Consider the following 23,789-nt stretch of genomic DNA (forward strand, 5'->3'; position numbering starts at 1 on the left):
GGGCTGGACGAGCTGTGTGAGCAGGGCCGGAGCCCCCATTCCCAATGTTCCCCATATTCCCCATGGCCTGGCTCAGCCCTGTGCCTCAGCGTGGCATTGGCACCATGCTGGAGACCAGGCAGAACAGGGCTTGGAGCAACCTGGGACAGTGGAAGGTGTCCCTGGTCATGGCAGGGGTGGCACTGGATGAGCTTTAAGGTCCCTTCCCACCTAAACCATTCTGTGGTGAATGGCAGAGAGCTCTCTGTGTGACAAGAGGGCACATCTGTCCAGCCTGGCTCAGGGCAGTGCTGAACAGAGGCATTTAATGATGTGCAAGTCCGCACTGCCCCTGGCTCCGTGCTCCTTCCTGCACCCACTCCCTGGATCTCTACTCCATTCTTAGGAGGGAGGAGCACAGGCGTTGGAGCTGTCCTTGCCCATGCCCTGACCTGTAGGGAGGTACCTCCCCAGTCCCAGCACTGGGAATAGCTCATTTTACAGCTCAGGTAACTTTGTCAAACTCCTTCTGATGTTTTCCATTTCTCCTCTGTTCCTGATGCAAGGAATTGTGGCAACGTGTTCTGCTCCAGTTGCTGTAATCAGAAGGTGCCCGTTCCCAGCCAGCAGCTCTTCGAGCCCAGCAGAGTCTGCAAATCCTGCTACAGCAGCCTCCACCCCGGCAGCTCCAGCCTGGACCACGAACTGGACAAGCCTATCACTGCCACGTCCAACTGAATTCCTGGCCTGGGAGCGGCGGGGGAGCAGCCGAGCCGACCCTTCCCCACGGACACGCGGATCCCGGGGGGCCGAGGCTGGGAGGCTGCGCGTGGAGGCGGGACAGACCTCGAGGATGTGCCGCTGGATTGTGGGATTCTCCTTTGTCCAGCTCTTCCCCCTTTCCTGCCTGTCCTGTCTGTGTGTCCGTGTCCCCGCGCGTGCGTGTATATATAATAATATATCTGTTTGTTTGCGGGAGGGAGCTGGTGCAGAGCCAGGATCCCTGTGGGTATTTATGTGTCCCACTGCGGAACTGCTGCAGGCCGAGGATTCTGGGGAGCTGGGAGCAGAGGGAGCTGGGCCAGCCAGAGTGCAGAGCCTGAATAGCTGCAGCCTCCAGTGCTTTCAATCACTCCTGTTATTCCAAACCTGAAACTGCTGTTTGGGAACCTGTTGCTGCTAGAAGAGGTGGGGAATCTCCTTCCCCAGAGACCTTTTCCCTCTCTGTTCTCACAGTGGGCTGCCCGAGGGGGTCTCAGTCAGGTTCCTGTGCTGATGGCTCCATACCTGCACGCACAATCTGTGAGGTCTGAGCCCTTGGAGCGGGAACTCCTGGAATGCTGGCTCAGGAATGCATGTGCTGTTGGTGAGAGCCAAGCCAAGCATCACACCGGGCTTTGCCAGGGGTCTGACCATGCAATTCGTGATTCAGTCCAACCAGGACAGGAGCAGACCTCTGCCTTGTCCTTTCCCCATCCGTGTGAGATTCCCTCTGGAAGCAGAGCATTGCCATGGTCAGGTCCTGGCTGGTCACTCGCACTTTACTGGACGATCCAAACGATGGAAGGTGGCCAGGACCCACCAGTATTGCCAGGCTCAGCCTGTGCGGATTGTGCTGATGCTGGGTACCCTCCTGGGGTGCTCCTCCTTTCCCAGGCTGTGTTCAGTGTACTTCAGATAGGAAAAAGCTGCCTGAGGAGCTTAAAACAATCCAAAAATGCATTATGGATTCCCCTTCCTCCTTCTGTCCCAATCAGACTTGCCTCACTGCAGGGTAAAACTCCCGAATACCCGTTTGTAACCAACTGGTAGGTGCTCATCCCATTCCCTTCCCATAGATCCTGCTTAGTGCAATCCGGTAAGGAGGAGAGTAGGTCCTGCTCACAGTGCAATTCCTAGGCAAAATCCCAAATTCTCTGTGGTATTCCCAAGAATCCTGGAGTATTTGAGAGTTTGAGATACAACAGCTCAAAATCCAAGAAACCTTGGGAAAGGAGCATTTTCCTTTCCTGGAATGTCACAATCACATCCAAAGGGAGGCTTACATGGGGAAACCATCTGCCAGAGCTCAGTGGGTGAGGAGAGATGGTGAGGTGGTTGGACTGTGCCCTTCCCACCCTGTCAGGATCCGTGCGCTGGCGTTGAATGTCCAGGAAGGAGGAGGCTGTGTCCGTGTGGGAAAGGGGTCTGGGAATGGACGGAGCCTCTTGGGATCTCTCTGGCACAGGTCTAGAGAAAGAGACACTGAGGGAAAAGCAAAGTGAAGGATGGGGTTTCCAGCCAAGGCATGTTTAGGATCCGTTCCTAACCCAGTGGTGGGGGCTGGAAGAGAGGTACAGGTGTGGCTGCTCCGTTGGAGCGGGACAAGGGAATGTCCGGCTCTTCCCAGGGTGGCGAGGGGGAGGTAGCAGGGCCGGAGTGGGGGGGACACCCTGACCTTGTGTGGCTTTGTGGTGCAGAATCAGCCAGAGCCTCTGCACGTGCCAAGAGGGCCCGCTCCGGGCCGGGGCTGGGATGTACAGTGTGAATAAAAGCTTGCAGCTCTTTAGGCTTTTTTGGATCGATGAAGCACTTTTTTAATTAATATTATTTTTCTTTGTTTGTAAAGGAGGAAGCTGTCTCTCTGTAGCTGTGTACAGAAATAACCCTTCTCTCCACAAGAGAGTAAAGTGCTCCTATATTTTTCATTTTTGTCAAAAGCGAGAAGTAAATACTTTAGAATTGTTAAATATATAAATAAAAGTGAATAAAGTTTAGACTTTTGCATGGGAGCATTTGCTAACACATTTTCTAATTTTTTTTCTTCCCTGTCCCTCGGAGGGGATGTATTGGATGCTCAGCAGGAACACCAAGGCCTTGGAAAAGGAGGCTGCAGCTGCTGCCCTTGGCTTTCTGTTCCACGTGTGTCTTTCCAAGGAACACCAAACTGTCACTCCTAAACTTAAGAGAAAAAATTAAATCTTAGGCTTGGTTTTCCTGGTGCAGGAGTCCCAGGAAGGAGGAAGCGCACAAGGCACACATCCTGCCAGGTTCTGTTGGCACAACCAGCATTTTTTGCCAGGATGGAGAAAGGTGCTAGAGTCTCAGCAACCTCCATATTATGTTTTTGTTTTTCCCCTTGACCATCACATTTATTTCAGTCTGATGATATTGCCCAAATGTAGGAGTAGCCTGGATCTCCATGGAATTCCCCCTGCTCCCAGTGGGGTTTGGCAGTGGAAGCTCCATTCCCACTTGCCTTACCCTGATGCTGGATGGTGGAGCTGTGGCTCTTTGGGAACAAACCAAACTCACTCAGGTTTAAGATCGCTTTTTTCCCAGAAGGTGGAAAACTCAACTGGTCTTGGCTCGGCACAAGGATTATTCCCATTTTCCAAGCACTGCCTGCTCATTCTGGCTGTGCACCGTCATGTCCCCTCAGGTCCCCACCATCATTCATTTCTTCTCTTACGTATTTGAGGATTTGCCCTGCATTCTCAGGGGTCTGAGCAGCTGTGAGGCATGTGGGGCCAGACATGTGTCATCACAAAGACTTTTGAGCACAATCGCTCTGTGATTTGATGGTGTTCATTAAGTCAAACCAGGTTGGGTTTGAAACCAGAGTCACTGGTGGGATCTGGAGTTGAAAAGAAGCAGGAATCATGTTTGGTGGTGTAAGGAACAAGTGTTTCAGTTACGCCTCACAGTGGGATTTCCTACAGCTCCTCATACTCGAGTTTCTCCTGGGTGCTTTCTCAGGAGCTCGTTGTCCTGCAGACGTGAGCCCTGGGCACGGCGCTGACAGGAAGGTTTTGATCTGGGAAATGCCGAGTGTGGTCTCTGCAGGGGCGTCAGAGAAGTTCTGAGCTTTCCCAAGGTGCAGAAGGGCTCCTGCCAGGGGCAGCAGCTCTGCCTGAGAAGAACGTGTCTGAAGGTGTCAAAGCTCATTTCCCCATGATCAATTCTTCCTAAGGAGCCTCCTTCCCTCTTTCCTTTGTTCTGGCTCTCAGACAGTCCATGAGCCTGTCAGGACACCGGTGCTGCTGTCACAACAGGCAGCTTCAGTGTTGCCCCCTTGGGCTGTGGAACAACCTGGGATCTCAAACAGCGTCAAGAATCACTGGGAACTGAGAGCTCACATCCCAGGTTCGACAGCAACAGGGCCCCTCCTGCCAGGGCAGAGGGGAGGTGGCACTGGAGGCAGTGGGCAGGAGGGGTCTCTGGGACCCCTGGGAGGGCTCAGGTCTCAGAGCTGGGTACAGGTGAGGGTGGCAGTGGCAGGTGCAGGATGGAAAACAACGGCTCTGCTAGGGAAGGAAGGGGAAGAAGGTGTTTGGGAACTGCTCCACTCCCTGGGAAAGACTGCAGGGGTGGGATGGAGCCTGGCCTGGGAGAGGTTTTGAGGTGTGGCAGGCTGCAAAGGGCAGTAACCATGTGCAGGAAGTTGAGCAGGTTCAGGGCCTGGAACAGAGGGGTCCTGGAATTATCCAGGATGAGGTTTGGAGTCAGCTCTGCCAGGTGCAGGCCAAGGTGTTCCCCAGTCCTTGGAGCTGACCATCTCTTCCCACAGCGCAGCTGCCAGAGCTCCCATTGTTGCATTTTGGGATTTCAGCTCACTGTTTTTTGAACTTTGACATTTTAAAAATGCTGCTAAAGTTTGACTTTGTTATTTAACAAATCTGGGTTTTAAACCGATTTCCCACAGCTCTGTCACAAAATGATTTTTAGACCTTGCTGTGGCAGCAGGTGATGGGTTTGATTATCCTCTTTTTGGGTAGGATTTATATTAAAATGACATCTGAAGTCTCAATTACTTAGTTGAAGCACATGAAATATTTGAAACCATGCCAAGCTCTGAGGGCAGAGCTGTTCAGCAGCACTGGAAGTGTCAGACCGTCATGTGTATAACAGCCTTTATTTCACTGTAGCCTCAGAGTGAATATTTAGATCTTAATAAATTTGTCGTTTTCCTACATTTTCCTAAGTGATGAGTTCTTAGTCCCTTGTTCTCTGTGTTGGTGCATCTGCAGAGCTCCCAGTTTGAGGGGCTTATTTGTAGGCAAATTATAACTCATATATGAGAAAAAAAATAATCCTGATGTTCAGAAATGTAAAATAGGCTGGGAAGAGGGGAAGCCTGGAAAGGCAGCAGTTGGAGATGAGCCCTTAGGGAGAGCAGGGGATCCCAGGTGTTGATCAGCTCTGCAGACACTTCCAGCCCGTGGACTTTCCCTCCTGGGTCACATCCATCTCCTGCTGTCAGGCACATCTGAGGTTGGATGTTCGGCCATCGCTCAGAGCCCTGCATTGCTCCCTCACTTTCCTGTTCTCCTGAGTTTTACAGGGCACAGCAGCTCCTGTGCATTGACCCCTGTGAGACCTCCAACACCAACCTGCAGGGCCAGAGTCCTGGTGCCAGGACACAGGGAATGGCTTCCCACTGCCAGAGGGCAGGGCTGGATGGGAGATTGGGAAGGAATTGTTCCCTGGGAGGGTGCGCAGGCCCTGGCACAGGGTGTCCAGAGAAACTGGGTCCCTGGATCCCTGGAAGTGTCCCAAGGCCAGGCTGGACAGGGCTTGGAGCAGCCTGGGACTGTGGAAGTTGTCCCTGCCCATGGCAGGGGGTGCCACTGGATGGGCTTTAAGGTCCCTTCCATCCCAACCCATTCCATGATTTTGTGATTCTGTGATGTAGGAGATTTTCCAAACCCAAACCCAATGCTCTTTGTTCCCTGCAATGCACAGACAATAGCAGCCCTTTGCTGCTGGGGCTGGTTCGTGGCGTTTGGGTGATTTCAGGGAAGCTTTGCTTGGCTCAGCCTGGGATCCCTGTGCCAGGACACAGGGAGCCCATGGAGCCTCCTTTCTTATGTCCTGTTGGGTTTACTCCACTCTACTCCTCCCCAGAGCCACCCTTTGTGTCCTTCTGGCCCTGCCATCTTTGAAACTCCGGACAACTCCGATCTCAGCAAACAGCTCCTTCCCCCTCTTCCCACTCAGTGTCTGGCTGCTGTAGCATTTCCCAGCTGTCTTCGGTCTATTAATGCTTTTCTTCTTCTATTAGTAACTTCTTAATTAAAAACTTGTAGCCAGCAGGGCAATACCAAGCAGGTCAACTGATGGGCTGAAGGGAAGGAGAATCCCACAGCCAGTGCTTAGGTGGAGAATTACTGGATTTCAGTCCAAAACTTATGTAGAATTTATGTCAGGATGGATTGAAGCATCATTAGGACACATGCATAGGGAATTAATCAACATTTCGGAGGCCAGAGAGAATAAAAATCCCTTTTTTCTTCAGAATGCTGCAGTTCCTGAGAAGGTCAATGTTTGTGGCCACAGTGGGTAGAAAGGCCTGCCCCTGGAACAAACCCCATCCAAGGGTGGATGTCCATGGTCAGCACTGGAAAGCAGGAAGGTGAACAGGGAAAAATGGTTGGTTTCTGTATTTAATCATTTTCAGATAACATTCAGTTTTATTTTGGTTGGTTTTCTTCAAGAAGTCTTGGCACTTGAAGAGCTGCTGCTTCCAGCTCCTCTCTGGATTTTATCACTGGGGCTTTTCCCAGTGATAAACTGTGAGAACATTCCAGCACCTTGCAATGACTCTCGGGGCTGTGTCAACATTATGAAACCTCAAAACCGTGGATTTCAGCCCGGGGCAGGTGGGGGTCACTCCTGAAGGATTTGGTCTGGCCCCTTGTGGAATGGGACATTCCACCACACCTGAAATTTGCAGGTACCTGAGGATTTGGGGGATTTTTTGGATTGCAACCCACCTCGTGTCCGTGCCGGGGCGGCGGGCGCTCAGAGCCGGCTGCTCCCGAACACCAGGGCGCTGTCCTGGAGCACTGCCCCTCCCCCATAGCTGCCTCTTGCTGACTCCACGGCCACCGGACACAGCTCCTGGTTGCACCACCTGGATGGAGAGAGGGATGGGCTGCGCCAGTCCGGCCGCACTCACGGGGCTGATGCCAACCCGAGCCGTGTCCAGGTGGGATCCTGCCCATCAGTGCGGGAATGGATATCGCCCAAGCAGAGAAAAGCGCCGGGGTTGAGAGAAACTGCTGGTTATTCCCAGCTGTGCTCGTGGGTCTGGCCGTGGCCAGGGGTCGGATCAGTCTGGAGGCGGAGCAAAGCCTCTGGCACTGCCCATGGAATCATCCAGAACGCACAGGGCGGGCAGGGCTATGCCTACCTCAGGGCAGCGCAGACGTCTGTAGAGGAAGCGTCAGGACGAGCAGCGTGTTCCATTAAAAGAGCTCCTGTGGGGGAGTAGGAGGTGTCAGCATTCCCAGGCTCCTGCCAGAACAGCCAAGGGCTCAGGAGAAAAGGGTGGTGGTTTCTTAGCAGTGCTTGAAGGCTGAGCTGCTTCAGCATGAAAGGTGGGCACTGAGATTTAGAGCTCCACCCTTGACCGAGGTGTGAATCAGGTGTCTATGGCAGATTCCCAGCCCTTTCCTGGTCTGGAATCCATCAGCACAGGAAGGACCTGGAGCTGCTGGAGTGAGTCTGTCTGCAAGAGGCCTTGGAGATGCTCCCAGGGCTGGGGTCCGTCTACTCTGGAGCTAGGCTGGGAGAGCTGGGGGTGTTCACCTGGAGAAGAGAAGGCTCCAGGAAGAGCTCAGAGCCCCTTCCAGGGCCTAAAGGGGCTCCAGGAGAGCTGGAGAGGGACTGGGGACAAGGGCTGGAGGGACAGGACACAGGGAATGGCTTCCCACTGCCAGAGGGCAGCGATGGATGGGATATTGGGAAGGAATTGTTCCCTGGGAGGGTGGGTAGGCCCTGGCACAGGGTGCCCAGAGCAGCTGTGGCTGTCCCTGGATCCCTGAAGTGTCCAAAGCCAGGTTGGACAGGGCTTGGAGCAGCTGGGATGGTGGAAACACCCATGGCAGGGGTGATACTGGATGAGTTTTGAGGTCCCTTCCCACCCAGCCCATTCCATGGTTGTGTGATTCCTGTCATTGCCCTGCCTGTGTAGATCCGTGCCAGGCTGTAGGAGAAGTCTCTGGCTGCCAGCTCCATGGTCAGTGCCTTCTCTGAGCCCACGCCTGCCGTGAACTGCTGGAGCCTCCCGATGGCCTCCCGTGTCCTCTGCACAGCCGGGGACAGCTCCTCAGTGCCTGAAGCCAGCTCCAGCTTTTTCTGCAGAGAGAACAACCACAGGAAAATTCTAGTGTGCCAAGGAAGGGGCTGCTGGGACCCTGAGCACACCCAGCTGCTGACAACAAGCTCAGATCTAGGTGGCTGCCACTGGCACAGGTTGAGCAGCCAGGGAAGGGGATGTGCCCAAAAGGAAGGTCCCAGCCTTGCCTTGGGCATGGAGAATTCCCTGTGATCAGAGCCAGCAGGTCACTGTTTCCATTTTGGCTTCCCAGCTGCATGTGGAGACTGGCTCTCATGCCCAATTCTCTCTAACTCTATACCTGCATCAGGGTCCAATTCTCCCAGAGTTTTATTATTACTTACACAAATATGCTCAAGCTGGGTCCAGGCAGGAAAATTCACATTTAAAGGAGCTTTCCTCTGCAAATTGTGTCAGTGGGAAAGGTCCCAGGACAAGAGGAAATGGTCTCAAGCTCCACTGGGAGAGGTTCAAGTTGGATATGAGAGAAAATTTCTTCACTGAAAGGGTGGTCAGGCACTGTCACAGCTGCCCAGGGCAGTGCTGGAGCCCCCATACCTGGAGGGATTTAACAGCCATGTGGATGTGGCACTTGGGGGCAGATGGGTCAGTGGTGGCCTTGGCAGTGCTGGAGAATGGCTGGACTTTATCCTAGAGGGCTCTTCCAACCCAAAGGATTCTGTGATTCTGATTTAGATTAACAATCTAGCTGTGCCAACAGCACTGCCTGATAGCTCCCCTCATTGAGCCAAGCTTCTGTTCTGCCACATCCCAAATCCCTTGTGAAAGCATCAGGGAAACTCTGCTGAGAGAGTCTGGAATTGTTGTTCTTTGGGCACAGCATTCCCACACTGTTCATCTGTGGCTCCTGTGTTATTCCCTGTTAGGAGGGATGGGACACTGCCTGTGTTTGGGGCTGGCCCTGCCTCATGGGCTGTGGTCCCATCTTTTCTCACTCAAACCTCTCTCTCTGAAGCAGGGCTGAAGGATCAGCTTGGAGAGCATCCCCAAAGGATGGATGTGAGCAGCACAGCATGGTGGGAGGTGCTGTTCATTAATTAGCTCCACCAATAACCTGCAGACTGAAGCCTGTGAGCAGCAGCTACACAGAAGGAATTTTTTATGTTTCTGAGGCTTTCAGTGCTGAGGTGATCCCGCAGCTCCTCTTACTGGACCAGAAAATCATCTGGGCTGGGCTGAGCCCAGGTTTGCTCTGTGTTCTCCAACTGCTCAGACCCCAAACTTTCACACTTCCCAGTGCTGCAGAAACACCCCCAGCATGTGCTGGTCAAATACAAGAACAACTCTAGTACAAACATAAAGCCCATAAACCTTCAAGTCCATGGAATACTAACGAGGTGTTCTAAATCAGCTCAGAGGTTGTTGCTAATGAGAATCGCAGGTCCCAAAGGCATCGATTCCCACAGTTTGGGTGGGAGCCAGCATGGCACTGGCTGAGCACAGGGACAATGTGTGCTGCTTGTGGCTGGGACACAGACATGCTGCCACAGCTGGAAGGTTTGAACACCTGGAAATATGGATCAGGAATGTAAAAACATCATTATCCTTAAGGGATGAAAAAAGACCTTGTATTTTCTTTGCTCGCCAATAATTTACTTTTTTGTTTTTGTTGTTGTTGCAATTGCACTTCCTCCTTTCCTAACCAAAAGCCCTGGATCTCCTGGAAGGTTTCTCCATGCTCTCTCTGCACTTGAAATGGAGAGGCTGGGAACTGCTCCAGCAATGCTCGGGGCAGGAGCAGCTCCTGTTCTCCCCTGGTTGCTCTGCTCCAGCTCTGGGAGGAGGCACACACAGCATCACTGCCCCACTATCCCTTACCACCTGAAGTGATCAGCAAAGGAGCTTCAGAGCTCCAGCAGTTCTGATTCCCTCTGTTTTCATGGAGAAATTTTAAAATGCTGCTCATTTGTTTGCTCTCACTGGCTCCCAAGCATTGTGGTCAGAGTGGTTTTTACTTACAACATTAATCATGAGTCTCTAAAAATACAGTGACAGGAGGAACATCCCAAACAGGGCTAAAAGCACAATTTTGTGTCAATGCTTGGAGCGAACACAAGGCCCCACATCAATAACCTCGATTTGTTTCCTGCTGACTGAAAATTGGGGTTGTGGTCTGAAAAGGACCTGAAAACTCTGTCACATGTCTTGAGATTGCAGGGCTGATTTACAGCCTGAGTTACCACCTGAATTGCAGCCCTACACAGAAATTCTTGAGGCAAGAGTTGATTCTGAGCCTTGCACAACACGTGTGGGGCTGGTACTGATACCCTGTCCTGCGATGTGCCCGAATTTCACCTGAAGTGACTCAAATGAATAATCAACAAAAGGCTGTGGGCTATTTCAGAGGCACTTTCCAGACTGTAATTGAATTTGAAAGTACAGCCAGGGCTTTGGCTCAAAATTCCAGCTAATAAAATTTTAGTACAACATGAACTGACTGGCCCTGTGCAATATCCACCTGAAATTCTCACCACAGCAGAGCTGGAAGTCAGGTTGTGTCCTGGACTGATCCCAAACTATGGACTGCAGGGGATGGTGGATTCTGCCCCTCTTGCCCCACTCAGGTGAGACCCCACCTGCAGAGCTGCCTCCAGTCCTGGGGCCCAGCACAGGAAGGACCTGGAGCTGCTGGAGAAAGTCCAGAGGAGGCCACAGAGATGCTCCAAGGGCTGGAGCCCCTCTGCTCTGGAGCCAGGCTGGGAGAGCTGGGGGTGTTCACCTGGAGAAAACAAGGATCCAGGGAGAGCTCAGAGCCCCTTCCAGGGCCTAAAGGGGCTCCAGGAGAGCTGGAGAGGGACTGGGGACAAGGGCTGGAGGGACAGGACACAGGGAATGGCTTCCCACTGCCAGAGGGCAGGGCTGGATGGGATATTGGGAAGGAATTGTTCCCTGGCAGGGTGGGTAGGCCCTGACACAGGGTACCTGGAGAAACTGTGGCTGTCCCTGGATCCTTGGAAGTGTCCAATGCCAGGTTGGACAGGGCTTGGAGCAATATAGGATAGTGAAAGGTGGGATGAGATGTGTTTTTAGGTCCCTTTCATCCCAAATTGTTCCATGATTCCATCCCTGTCTCTCACACTCACTCTTCTCCCCAGGACTTCCTGACTCATAACCTCTAGACAAAATTGTTTGTCACAAACTCGCCTGTGTACTAAAAACCCTCAAAATTCAGTTTCTTATAGTCACATTTTGCAAGGATAGGGAAGTTCTCTATTTCCCTTTTCCTGAGGATAATTACAACTCTTGGTTCCTGCTCCTCATCAGAGCCCCAGCAGCACTGGGCATCTCACCATCAGTAAAAACGGATAGAGAATAAAAGCAAAACCTGGAATTACCCTTGAAATGACCTTCAGAGAACCAAGTGCTGTACAGGTACTAATGCTGCTTTTTGCAAAGCCTCTGACAATGGGCACAAGTCTTGCACACTGAGAACCTTGATGGACAAACATAAAATAAATTGTACTCAGTTTGTGTGCATCAATAAAAAGGAAATGGATTGGAGCAGTAAAAACCCCTTTATGGTGGGTTAAATTATTTCCTCACTATACAAGATTGGGAAGGATGTTTCAAAATGAGCCAGACTCACAGACTGAAAGAATTTGGACACCTGGAGCTCAGAAAGATGTTGTTTATCACCTGTGAGTGAAAAACTGATTCTGGGATAGAAACTCAAGCACGTTCCTGCAGAACTCTGCAGACAGAAATCCCTCCCAGGCTGCCTTTCCAGCACCTGGCTGCCCGAGGCATAAAGGAAAAGCTTAAATTGGCCAGGTCTGTTCCATCCAGAACTGGAGCATCCACACTGCTGAGCCCGACCCAGCCCCTCTCCCTGGACATTCAGCAGCCGCAGTGTGACATGGAAGTGGCATTACTGGAATTTGGAGACCTTGAAGCCAGAACTCACCCCCCTCCAGCGTGATTGATGGGAGCACTGGGGAGCTCGTTAATTAATGAATCTCTGTACTCGTGCTCCTGCTCTGCAGGTCCCTGCTCTGCATCACGGTGCTGTGTTCCTTAATGCTTCCATGATTATCCAGTTGTTGAGCAGCTGGAGGGGCCGTCCCAGCTGCACCAGGGAGGTGCTCCAGGGTGCAGCACAGCACCTTTGTGGGGGTGTTTGTTTAAATTAGTGTTCAGTGTAAGACTGTGGAGGCTGCTTCTTTCCAAATTATTTTAGAGCCTACCCACAGTTCTTTACTTCCCCATCCATTACCTGCAGTGTCAGCCTAAGCAGCTGTTTTCCAACAGCTGGATTTGCCCCCAGCGGATGTGCTCAGTCCTGCACCTGAGCAGATCTGGCTTCTTGTTTGGTGGCCAAATTGTCTGAGGTATTTCTCCTTTCTCAAAAATTGTCTGAGAGGATGGCAAGGGGACCCTCTCCCCTGGTCAGAGAGGTGATGTGTACAGAGCTCAGCTAAACTGGGGAGGTGAGATGGGACACAAGTTGCAAACTGCAGCCACTGTGAGACCTACTCAGGCTCTGGAAAGCTCTGGAAAGTCCAGTTCCCAGTGCTGCAGAAGAAGAGCGTCCCAGACCCTTCCCTTCTCACATGGTCTGGGTGGGAACATGAAGGCTGCACACAACCAAATCCAGCACTCCAGATGCCCAGGATTACCTTGTTGTGCCTGGGCTAACGAGATCTGGACTGCTGTGTCTGGATTAATGTCACCTCTGAGACAACACCCTCTGATCCTGCCTCCTGTCTCGCTTTTTGGGGACACACCAAGCGAAGTGATGCTCCTTCAGCTTCATGAAACTCTGAGCTGCTTTGAACTCTTGTCATCTGAACAGTTTTAAAAGTAGAGCCAGAGAACAGCAAATCCAAAGAGGCAGAAATGGAATTCCTTTGTCTCTTCCCATCTTTTCAGGGAATAAAAATAGAAAGTCATAATGCAATAGATAGCCCTAGTGAGGTTCAAAATTCAGCAGTCCTGTAGTGATTTTCCAGTTAAGAAACAAAACCACAAAATTATTTTGGATTCAGGGAGGTGAGTCACATTAAAAATACACTTATTTTGGTAGCTGTCTTGAGGAACTCTGACAGTGCCATGCTCCCCCCACTGCTGAGCTGAAAGTATCTGCTCACAAGGATCCCAGGATGAGCACTGCCTGCATCCTGCTTTTGGAAGAGCTATTTAAGGAGCAGAATTGTAATACACCATTCCAATTGTTGGAATGCTTGTCTAAACCTTTCACTTTGGGCCTATTCCCTGCCAGTTTCAGACAGGAGCACAAACCCCAAAGAAGGCTCTGCCAAGGTGGGTGAGTCAGGCTGAGCAAGGCTGCAGCTGGGGACTCACCTGCACTGTGGACAGGAATGCAGCCATCACCTGCCCTTGGCTCTTGACGAGGGATCGAAGCACATCCAGGGACAGGATATTGGTTGTTCCCTCCCATATGGACAGAACCTGTGGGGAAGAGGAGACTGTGGAAGAGCATGAGGGAGCCTTTGCAGTGACTGCAGCAAAGAAGGAGAGTGTGAGGGAGCAAAGACACAGGGCAGAAGTAAGGGATATCATGGATATCTCCAGAGATATCTTGTCTCACAAGTGGAAGGGAGCAGTGGAGCTCAGCTCCACTGCCATGCTAGGGAACAGCCTCAGCACCAGGAACACATCCTGTCCTTCCCTGGGGGTGACTGGGCTCAGCAGGAAGGCAGTGAGGGAAGAGCTGCCACACCTGGAGTGAGTCTGGAAGGGCTGTGCTCCCCCTTGAGTGTATCTTTAGCAGGGAACCAGAGTGCTGTGCAGGGGACTTGGTGACACACAGGACCTTCTCCTGCCACCCTCTTACCAGAGTATCCCGGAGTATGACTGGCAAGCCTGTGTCCTCCATGTAACCTTGCCCCCCCAAACTCTCCATTCCCTCAATGGCCACGGCAGAAGCCTGCAAAATGCAGAGAGCTGGCATGATCCACAGTGCCCAAGGGGAAAATCCGACCTCCCACAGCACACAGCAGCTCCTGCTGGGATGAACAGGACCCAGTCAACCTATCTCCTGAGGCAGCTTGGTCAGCTCCTACCTGCAGGAGGAGCAGATGGGGATGAAGCCTGAGTGACACAGGGAGGACCTGCAGGAGCAGCAGCCTCCAGAGCAGGAACTGCTGCAGGTCCTGCAGGTATCCCCTGTTCTCACTGCTGTCACTCACTCCTCTTCCCGGCTCTGTGGCTTCCACACTCTGGGCTAATCAACCTGTTCCATACCTGCTTCCCTGTGTACAGTTTGGCCACTGGGATGAGCAACCTCAGCAGCAGCTGCTCCTGCTCACTCGCCAAGTTGGTTTCAGCCAGGCCCAGCAGGCGAACAATCTCCATAAGCAGCAGAAAGGCCCCTCTCACCTGCACCTGTGAGCAGAGGACAGGGGCATTCACTGGCAGGGATCTTGGACTCTGCTGACTCCAGAACTCCATGCATGAGATTGCCTCCAGGGTAAAATGCCACCCCTGCTTGCTCGGACCCGCAGCTTCAGAGACCTCTGAGCAGCCAAGGCACAGGTATGAAATCTTAAAGGTTCTGTGCCATTCTTGGACACTATGATGCAGTAAAGGGGCAATGTATTTCATCAGGCCTACCTGAGCCTTGACAAAGCTCCTAAAAGGCATTTAGGCCCCAAATACACAACCTTTCAAAAGGTAAGGGTTATGAAATGATGGTCAACCTCTAAGCAGCAGGAGCTGCAAGGTCCGTGACAGATTTCTTCCTGAGCAGCTTACTTCCCTGGCAAGTTTAGATATGGGAAGCATCAGAGTATGGAGTTCTGTGCTGTGGGATCTGCCCTTCCTTTCAGAGGGGAAGTTCTGGCCACAGGAAATGAGATTCTGGAGCCTGAAGTCATGTTTGACAGATGTGGATCACCTTCCCCCATTTTGTAAGAGAATTTTTAAATACTGTTTACAGCCCATCTCCTGGTGCTGGAGCTCCCCGGGAAGTTGGATGAGTCCATACCAGTCTTGGACAAGAGTCAAGTGACTGTGGTGTCAGGCCTGGATTCTGAGCCAAGCACCCAACTTCAGAGGTCATGGATTATCATAGTAAGGGCACTCCTTTCTCTCAGGGAAACTCCCAGGTAATTGTTTAGGATAATCTGAAGTCCAGCAGAGGAGCTAGGTCTGTAATCAGATCAAATCCTACTGGAGAACAACAATTCCCTTGCTGGATCCACCTTGCTGTAGCAGGAATGGCCTCCTAAATCTGAGTGCAGGCAGGCTGGCTGTGCTCACTTACAGCACAGGATTTCTGCCCTCTTTCCTTCCCAACAGGTTCAGCTTGGCTCCCAAAAGCCTCACCTCCATCCGGGCTATTGTCTGCATGTGCAGGGGATGGTCCTTGAGGAGCTTCCCAAACGCCACGCGCTTGCGGGCGTAGTCCCTGCTCAGACTGATCATCCTGGAGGGAACACACACAGGGAACAGTTACACCAGCAGCTTTCCACTCCTGAGCATTCCCCTCCAGTCCCCTCCACTGCAAGAACCCTGCTCAGCTGTACCACAGCTGTAGAGGTCACCCACCCACAGGCCATCCTGCTCCAGCACTGTTGGCTCCAGGCCTGTCCCACAGAGGGGACACTCGGCTGCAATGCTGAGCCCTGCAAAGTCCCCTTGTCCTGACCAGCTGCTCCTCCAGCCCTGGGGGGATCCATGCTGCCTTCACCTTCTCATGGAAGCCACTGCACCAATGACATTGTGGATCCGAGTGATGTTCAGCATGTTGGATATGGCAGCCACTCCACGACCCTCTGCAGAGATCTGCAAGGAACAAGGGCTGATGTGAGCATTTCACATGCCTTGGATAGGGATGGACATGGGAATGAAAATCATGTCAACAGACACATGGACAGGGGCTGCCCACTCTGTCCCAGTCTGCCCTCAGGCACCCAGAGACCTGCTTGTTTAAAATACATTTGTCTCATTTCAGCCAAGTCTGTGGTGTGATATGGATGTGGCTGCCCCATCCCTGGAAGTGTCCCAGACCAGACTGGATGGGACTTGGAGCAACCTGGTCTCATGGAAAGTGTCTCTGCCCATAGAAAGGGGTGGAATGAGATGAGCTTTAAGGTCCCTTCCAACTCAACCTATCCTGGGATTCTGTTTCTATGACCAGAGAAGTGGCTTTTGGAGACCATGTCAGCATGATCTCTGATCATACCTACCTGCACACTACACAAACAGTCCCTCAGCTGGCTCAGGAACCAGGATTAGAGAAATGACCACCCTAAAATAACTCTTTTTTGTTGTCTTCTCTCACATCTTTTCCTGAACTCTTCTGAGCTCTCCCCCACACAGAGCCACACCAGTGAATTGTTCTGTGATGTGGACAGCTAAGCCACAGAGGTGGAAGAGAGGAACTTTTTCAGTTGGGGTCTCAGCTGAAAGCCCCAGGAGTGAGTGCCATGCCAGTCCCCAGGCAGGGGAACTCTTACACACCAGCTCTGCTCTGGCTCCTTGCAGCCACAGCTCTGCTGTTGCCATCTGCCTCGTGCCCAGCTTATCCTTTAGCCTTTGCACCTGGATGCTGTTCAGCTTTCCCTCCTCATCCCGAACCCTCAGGAAGAACAGGGACAGACCTCTGGAGCCCTGGGTACACTGCAAGGCACACCGAGAGAATTTCATTACAATGCAACAAGGAAGAAAAAGAATGCCCCTGCTCCTTCCCCACCCCGTTCCCCATCCAACAGAACTGGCTTACCTGTCCTTCAGCATCTGCTATCCTGGCCAGGGTTAATGTCATATCAGAATCAGCTGCTGATGTGAACCACTTAAATCCATATAGACGATAGGTGCCATCTGGCTGCTTCCTGGCCACCGTCTCCGTGCCGTTTGCTGAAAAAGAGGGGAAAATTTCCTGGTCTTATGGGAACTTCTGTCAATCAACGCTGATTTTACAATATAAGCACCAGCTCCTTTAAGACACTTCTTGCTATGAAGATGGAGCACAGGTTAGCTGTTAATCTCTTTCATTGACTCTTGATAAGAAATGTAGTGTGTATAATTCAGTGCCTCCAGTTCTTTAGGGGTTACCACAGCCAAAAGCACAAAGGGCTCTGTGTGCACAACAGGACAGAGATTGGGTCTTCTGTTGGTGAAAAAGCAGACCTGTGCAGAGGATTTGGATGATTTCTGCTAAAGTCCTAAATCAGCTCTCTGGTTTTTTAGGTTCCCCACATCCTTTGTGTTCAGTTCTCACTGCCATATCTGTTCCCACCCCAGAGCACGTACCAACATCTGAGCCACCCCTTCGCTCAGTCATCCACTGGCCAGAGGTCCAGAACTTCTGGGGGTCACGGGATGTCAGATGATCAAAAGCATTTTTCAGAGATCCAGGAATACCCAGTGACTGTTTGAGGGGAGGGAAAATTAACTGAGATGATCATAACACAAGCTGACATTATACAGTCACCTTAACTGGTATGTTCAGGGCTCAGACAGGCCAGTCTGAAAGCCAGGTGGGTGTTCTGCACTGCAGAGCACCTGCAGGTGCTGCTGAGAGCCTGTGAGCCAGCCCAGCTCCTGCAGCACTGTGCAGAGAGAAGGTGCAGACCAGTGTTACAACACAGAGTCCTGAGCATCCCTATCCCTTTGGATTTCTGGAGAGACAGGTCTCAAATAGCTCACATGCCAGGTTCAAGTACTCTGGATGTCACCAGCACCCAGAGAGCTGCAGGGAAGAGGGAACTGCCCTGTGCTGCTTTAAGTTTTGGTGAATAAAAAGTCCCAGGGTTGGCTACCTAAGGGATATTTTCCTCTAAATCCTATGTAGCCACTGAGGCAAAGCAAAGGGGGTCACTAATATGCAGAGCCCAAAATTCCAATTGGTAACGTCTTGGTGGTTTGGTGAACTTATATCAGGTATGGATCTGGCCTATTATGTCTAACTGCCACTCCACACAAAAATGGGAAAACAAATTATCTTGTAGTAAAAAACATATCATAAGATCATAGAAATACAGAATGGTTTGGGTTGCAAGGGCTCTTAAAGCTCATCCAGTCCCACCCCCTGCCATGGGCAGGGATACCTTCTACTACACCAGGTTGCTCCAAGCCCTGTCCAACCTGGCCTTGCACACTTCAACTTGGGACACCTTTCCAGCTACCTGCACTGCCACAGGTGCCACTTTGTGCAGCAAAGGCCTTATTGAACACAGTGCTGTCAGTGAATATAAAAGCTGGCATGGTCACAGAGGCTTCATCCCTAATGGCGAAAGGCAGTAGGAGACAGAGCTGAGTCACAGAGCAGGGAAGGGCCATGCCCAGAACCAGACGAATCAGTGCTCCTCCATTCTTGGCCAGGGCTCCTGCCTCTAACCAGCAGTGTCAGGACATGGGCTGTGCCCTCAGGGACCAGCCAAGCTCATACCTCAATGACTTTGGCTGCCCCATCAGTCATGGCCAGTGGACAGCTGAAACCTCCAGAGGAGCTTGAGAACAAGTACAGTTTGACAGCCTGGTACAGGCGGCTGGGAGAGGGAAAACAGATGGGTTACACAGCAGTGCAACAGCAGGAGGATAAAATATCTTAACTGGGAAGAGAGGGAAAATTACAGCCAGGACAGGTGAGGATCAGACCACTCATTTCTGAGAGGGCAAAAAATTGTACCAGCCAGGAAGAGGGAAGAGGAGCAGCAGAGTCTCAGTCCTAGTGGGACAGCTAGCAACAGGCCAGCTTGTGAAGCTTTTAACAATAAGAAATGTGGATCTGTCTCCGTGGTCTGGAATACATAAAACCTGCAAGTGAAATCCCACATCTTTAGCTGCATTACAAGTAACACACACAAAGCTGGAGTGGTGCAGGGAACTGCCAGGCCCCACAATCAGGAAGGTGACATCAAAGAATATTATGATCAACTGTGGGCCATTAGTTATGGCTTATCATTGGTGAGGTGGAACATTACAGTGGACAGACAGAGCTGCTGGGGACAGCAGGAGGTGTGCTGGTGTCCATGCAGCATCTGCTACCGGTTACACAACCAGCTCAGTCCTGCAAAACGCTGAATAAACCTTGCTAAGAACAATCAGGAAGGCACTGAGTCATTCCCCATTTCCCCTAGTTACCTCCAGTGTGAGTATCTTCTCTCATAGGCCTCAGCAATCAGCCCTTCTTCTGCTGAAATCTCCTTCATTCTCCTCCACGCTGAGCAGGTGTAGATGTGATCCACGCGCTGCCCCCAAGCATCATACTGCTGGAACACGGGGGGGTTCAGCTCACATTCCCAACTCAGAGGTTGGATCTTGGTATGCAGACGGTTTCCAAACCTCTCCAGGTCCTGATGCACCTCCTCCAGGACCTGTGGTGCAAAAAGGAGAGACCTTCTGCACATCCCAGCCTCAGTCCCAGCTGGAAGGGCAGAGGACTGACCATGTTGTCCTGCAGTACCAGTGGTTTCTTGTCTCTTGGCCCTTCCGTGCATTTCACAACACAGCACAACAGCTCTCTCAGCCTCTGCTGGCACAGCTGTGCTCTGCTGTCACCTTTTCTCTTTTTCCCCCCAAAATCATTTTTTCAAGTAACATTTGGCAGCATGTCTGGATTTCACAAAAGACAGAAGCACTTTAGTGTCAAGGCTGAGAATGACACAGATGCACACAAGCAGGGGGGTTGGACAAGAGAGTCTCCAGAGGTCCCTCAGCTGCTCCATGATTTACTGCTGGAGAAGAATGCCAGGGGAAGGGCTGCCAAAAACAGAATGCCTTCATCTGTACAGGAAAACTTCCAGTGGGCTCAGCAGCTACCTGCCTGTCAGATTAGAAAAGGAGGGACAGAGCAGTTTTCCCAGCTTCAGCCTGCCACACAACATGTCTAGGTTCATATTCCCACCCTTCACCCAGCTTCCTGAAGGATTTGTGCACCCTCGTTTCTGCTGGGCTTGGCTGACCTGGATGGAGAAATATGTCCATAGTTAATGGAGGGAAACCAGCACTCACAGAGTGACACATTCCAACCCCCTCAGATCCCTATTTCAGGGTGACAGGAATTGCCTTTTCCAAGTTCTCTTGCAAGTCTATGAGCAAAGCCAAGTGAAGTTACTCAGATTTAAATAACCTAAATAGTAGATTATTAAAATCAGGCAAGGAGGACCCAACCTCCAACTCTGTTGGACCTCACTGGCCTAAACACATCCAAGACTGTGTTGGGGGTCAAAGAAGCACCTGATTTTCTTCCATGAGAGGAATATTTTTTGCTGTTCTCTGCCTCTCCAGAGATGCTTGTTCCCTCCTCAGTAAAATAAAGGAGACATAATTGCTGCACCCAAAATTGTGCACTTATAAACTCCATTAACTTCCTGTTGATGAAATACAAACATGACTTTTTCCTTTCCCTGCCTATCCCTGTATTGACCTTCCATTAATCTACATCCTGTGTGATTGATTCCTTCCTCCCTCTGCCATTCCATGTGTATGATGAGGATCAAACATACATTGTCCACTCCACAGAGAGGTACTCAGGAAGTCTCCATCCTCAGACCAGACAGTTTTCCTTCAGCAGAACAGTGAAAGAGTGTTAATAATCACAAAACAAGGCAAAACCATGCACAGGAGCCTGGCAGCTGCTCCAGCTCATGCAACATCTGTATTTACCACAGGCGCACACCTCCAATCTTTATCACAGCATGACAACAAATCAAAGGTTGTTTTCAACGCATAACCCAGGAATACAAAGTTCATGAAAGCACAAGAATCTTTGAACTGTTGTCATGGTGGGTATTTCGTGGTCAGAAGAACATGAGCCTACCAAGTAGATCTCTTGGTGTGAGTTCCTACAAGGAAATCATGCAATGATCCCTTCACCATCATCCATATTTTCCAAAACCCTCCAATTGCCTCACTGGGAGTTCATGCCCTGACCACACACAGCCTGACAAATCACTGAATTAACAAAAAAAAATATGTGTTTATTTCCAAGGTGAAACAATAAAATCAAAACTCCTACACTTGTGACTGCTGAATGTCATGTATGGCAGCCTCAGTGCTCCAAAGAATAATCACTGGGATGTGGAGAGGACAAAATCTTTTGGGTCAGGGCTGAGGCTGCTGGGTGGTCTCATTCACACTAATCTCTCCTTTGATGTCTCAAGCATGAAGATATGTGAAATGTGCAAATTAATGCACATTAGGAGTGCAAATAGCTATCTTTTACATTAAAGGATGTGTTTTCAGGGCAGCAAAGCCTGATAGATCCCTCTTCACAATAACAGCCAGAAAAAGCAGCTGCTTAATTTTGTCTTCTCCTTAAATTACCTTAAAACAGATGAAGAAAATTTTTATGCTATTTCAAGAAAATTTCTGTGTTTGACATGGAATAGCCCAACAGGAATCAGCCTCCAGCTTGGGTGGGATACCAAAAGCTTCAGGGGTTGCTGCTGTCCTGGAGAGGAAGGTGTTCCCATGGAGAGCAGGCTCTCAGTGCTGCAGCCCAGGCTTTCCTTTCCAGCAGTGAGGCAACACTGCCCCGCTGGGACCAAGTGCAGAAACGAAAGGGAGATGCTGCTCCCAGTTCTCTGGGAGATTTTGTAGACACTCTTCTCAGTTTGGGGAACGAGTGGAAGCAGCCTTGTTGTACTAGGAGACCTGAATCATGCTTCTTCCAAAGGTGCAGATTAGGAGCAGGATCTTCATGGTTACCCAAAGGCATCCTCCTTTCCTGTCTTCTCTTCTGGCAAGAAAGCCACAGTGGTGCTTAGGGAGACCTCATTTCTCTCTTTTGGGATGGCTGTGGCAAGCTCCCAGCATTGCCACCACACTCTTCCCACACTGTGTCTGCCAGGCCTCACTGACCTGGAGAGCAAACAGGGGAAGTGGGAGCCTGATTGAAAGCCAGGTCCCCTCCCCTCTGTTCACCTGGTGGATTTAGAAGTCATGGCATTGCTTCTGCTGGAATAAACCATGGAGAGAGGTCATGCTCTGCTTCATGAAAACTGCTCCCTGAAAGGTGAGGAGCACTTACGGCCCTTGGGGTGATGGCAGAGGCCCACCAGAGAGGTGAGACACCTCCTCCCATGGATGGAGGACTGGAGGGAAAAGGGAACTAGGAAAAAGGGAACTAGGAAAAAGGGAACTAGGCAAAAGGGAACTAGGCAAAAGGGAACTAGGCAAAAGGTCTTTGGAAAGAGATCAGAAAATGGCCTGGGAAAACACAGGTACTCCAGAAACACTGTGCTCTCCCCTGTCAGCTGAGCAAATGATCATAACTGGACAGACTGGCATTTTCTGTGGGGCTCAAGCTTACAGCGCAGACATCCAGAGCTTGGGCCTCATCCCCCATCTGCACCCCTGAAATCCATACAGAGCCTTTCCTGGCTGATAAATGAATCCAGAAAAGCCAATGACCTGTGCTGAGAATAAGCAAGCCCCAAGGGGCCTTTCCACCCTTTTGAGTACTCAGCTGAGAACAGCCCCAGCCCTTAGGAACTTTCCTTAAAACCCCTTTCCCCAGGAAGAGAGGTAGAAGAACAAAGCAGAGTTTGGAAACATCTTGGTTTGATTCCTCTCTCAGAAATTCCTTTCTCTACATGACCAGACAACAAATGCTCACACTAACTATCCCCAACCAGCATTGCAACACCCAGCCCAGTCCCAGGAGCCCACTGAGCCACTTGCTGTGTGTGTCCTGGCAGTGTTTGTCACTCCTGCCCTCAAACACACGTTTTGAGGAATGCTGATAAATTCCCTCAAGTTAAACACTCAAAGGCACAGAAAGTCTCAGACAACTATTCAATTCAGAGTCTGAAGCAGCAACTCGGCAGAGTTGTGGTGGGTACACACAGAAACACAAACAGACCTTGGGAGGAAGGTGCGTTTTCAAGTAACTCTGAAGTAAAGCGTCTTCCAGGTACTGGTTCCCAGTCTCAGGCTGCTCGTGGAAGAGGGCCTCTGTTTCACTCCTTGCAAGGGGCATTTCCAGATCTTCTAACTCTTGTTTTCCCTTCAGGCCAGCCTGCTGCTCCTGCCCCAGAGTGGTGTTGATTCCTTTAATACTCAGCATTTGGCAGCTGTTCCAAGGCAGAAAGTGACCTGATTGCTGCAGCTTGCAGGTGGCACTGAACCTCCACAAGGGCAAACGACAGGCAAACATGATCCAGCAAAGCCCTGGGGGGTCACGCCTTCAGCTCTCACTGGCAGATCCTTCCTCACAACAGCAGCACCAGTCCTGGTTTGTTTGGGTGTTGTGAAGTTGTTCTTTAAAAAATCAATGAAGTCTTCTCTCCTCCCTCAGGGAGGAGCTTTCCAGCAGCTGTTGTTCAGTGAACTAGGGAAAAGGTCTTTGGAAAGAGTTCAGAAAATGCCCTGGAAAAATACAAGTACTCAAGAAACACTGTGTTCTCCCCTTTTCATAACTGGACAGACTGGCATTTCCAGAGCTGGGGGAACTGGGAACGGAGCGGTGTGCTCTCACCAGCACCCCCCTTGAATTGCTTGAAGTACGGATGAAAAGGAAAACATATGTTTCCTTATCTGAAGGGAGACGGGAAAACTGGTTTAGGCAGATTATTCTGTAAATAAGACAAGAGTGAAATAGAGAACCCATCCTCCTTGCCTAGGTTATGACACTGGCTCCAAAATACTCTGCTCCTTGTGAGTTCTCTGATGCCTTTTAGTTGGGATGGTACCAAGTCTCCCTTTCCCTAGAAAAGTACCAGAGTATTCTAACAACATGCATTCTAGTAACTTAAAACTGCACCTCCTTTGGAATTGC

The 23,789-nt window shown here is 50.9% G+C and overlaps 2 protein-coding genes across 11 annotated transcripts in view; one reads left to right on the forward strand and one right to left on the reverse strand.

Moving 5' to 3' along the window:
• MTMR3 (myotubularin related protein 3) overlaps positions 1-2,750 on the forward strand; it is a 73,295-nt gene extending 70,545 nt beyond the window's left edge. For all 6 annotated transcript variants that reach the window (XM_062504483.1, XM_062504481.1, XM_062504482.1 and 3 more), the window contains one exon: positions 546-2,750. In XM_062504483.1, the coding sequence (XP_062360467.1) occupies positions 546-717 (172 nt within the window). In that variant the 3' untranslated portion in view covers positions 718-2,750. The remainder of the gene's footprint in view (positions 1-545) is intronic.
• A 3,653-nt stretch (positions 2,751-6,403) lies between these two features.
• On the reverse strand, positions 6,404-23,424 carry LOC134050796 (acyl-CoA dehydrogenase family member 11-like). Of its 5 annotated transcripts, none has more exons than XM_062504135.1 (14): positions 22,875-23,424; positions 19,151-19,383; positions 18,456-18,555; positions 17,318-17,435; positions 16,788-16,921; positions 16,526-16,684; positions 15,753-15,847; positions 15,389-15,488; positions 14,306-14,446; positions 13,896-13,988; positions 13,403-13,510; positions 7,929-8,100; positions 7,154-7,220; positions 6,404-6,874 (listed from the first exon to the last, which is right to left on the reverse strand). In XM_062504135.1, exons 1-14 carry the CDS (start codon positions 23,166-23,168, stop codon positions 6,763-6,765), a joined length of 1,926 nt encoding a protein of 641 aa, XP_062360119.1. In that variant the 5' UTR covers positions 23,169-23,424; the 3' UTR covers positions 6,404-6,762. The 5 variants fall into 5 exon arrangements, 4 of the variants coding, with proteins under 4 accessions (XP_062360119.1, XP_062360120.1, XP_062360118.1 ...); XR_009933739.1 differs by having other exon boundaries at positions 6,808-6,874; positions 7,154-7,551; XM_062504136.1 differs by having other exon boundaries at positions 6,404-7,551.
• Positions 23,425-23,789: the final 365 nt, after the last annotated feature.

Source organism: Cinclus cinclus, chromosome 17, assembly GCF_963662255.1.
Source record: "Cinclus cinclus chromosome 17, bCinCin1.1, whole genome shotgun sequence".
Classification (NCBI taxonomy): Eukaryota; Metazoa; Chordata; class Aves; order Passeriformes; family Cinclidae; genus Cinclus; species Cinclus cinclus.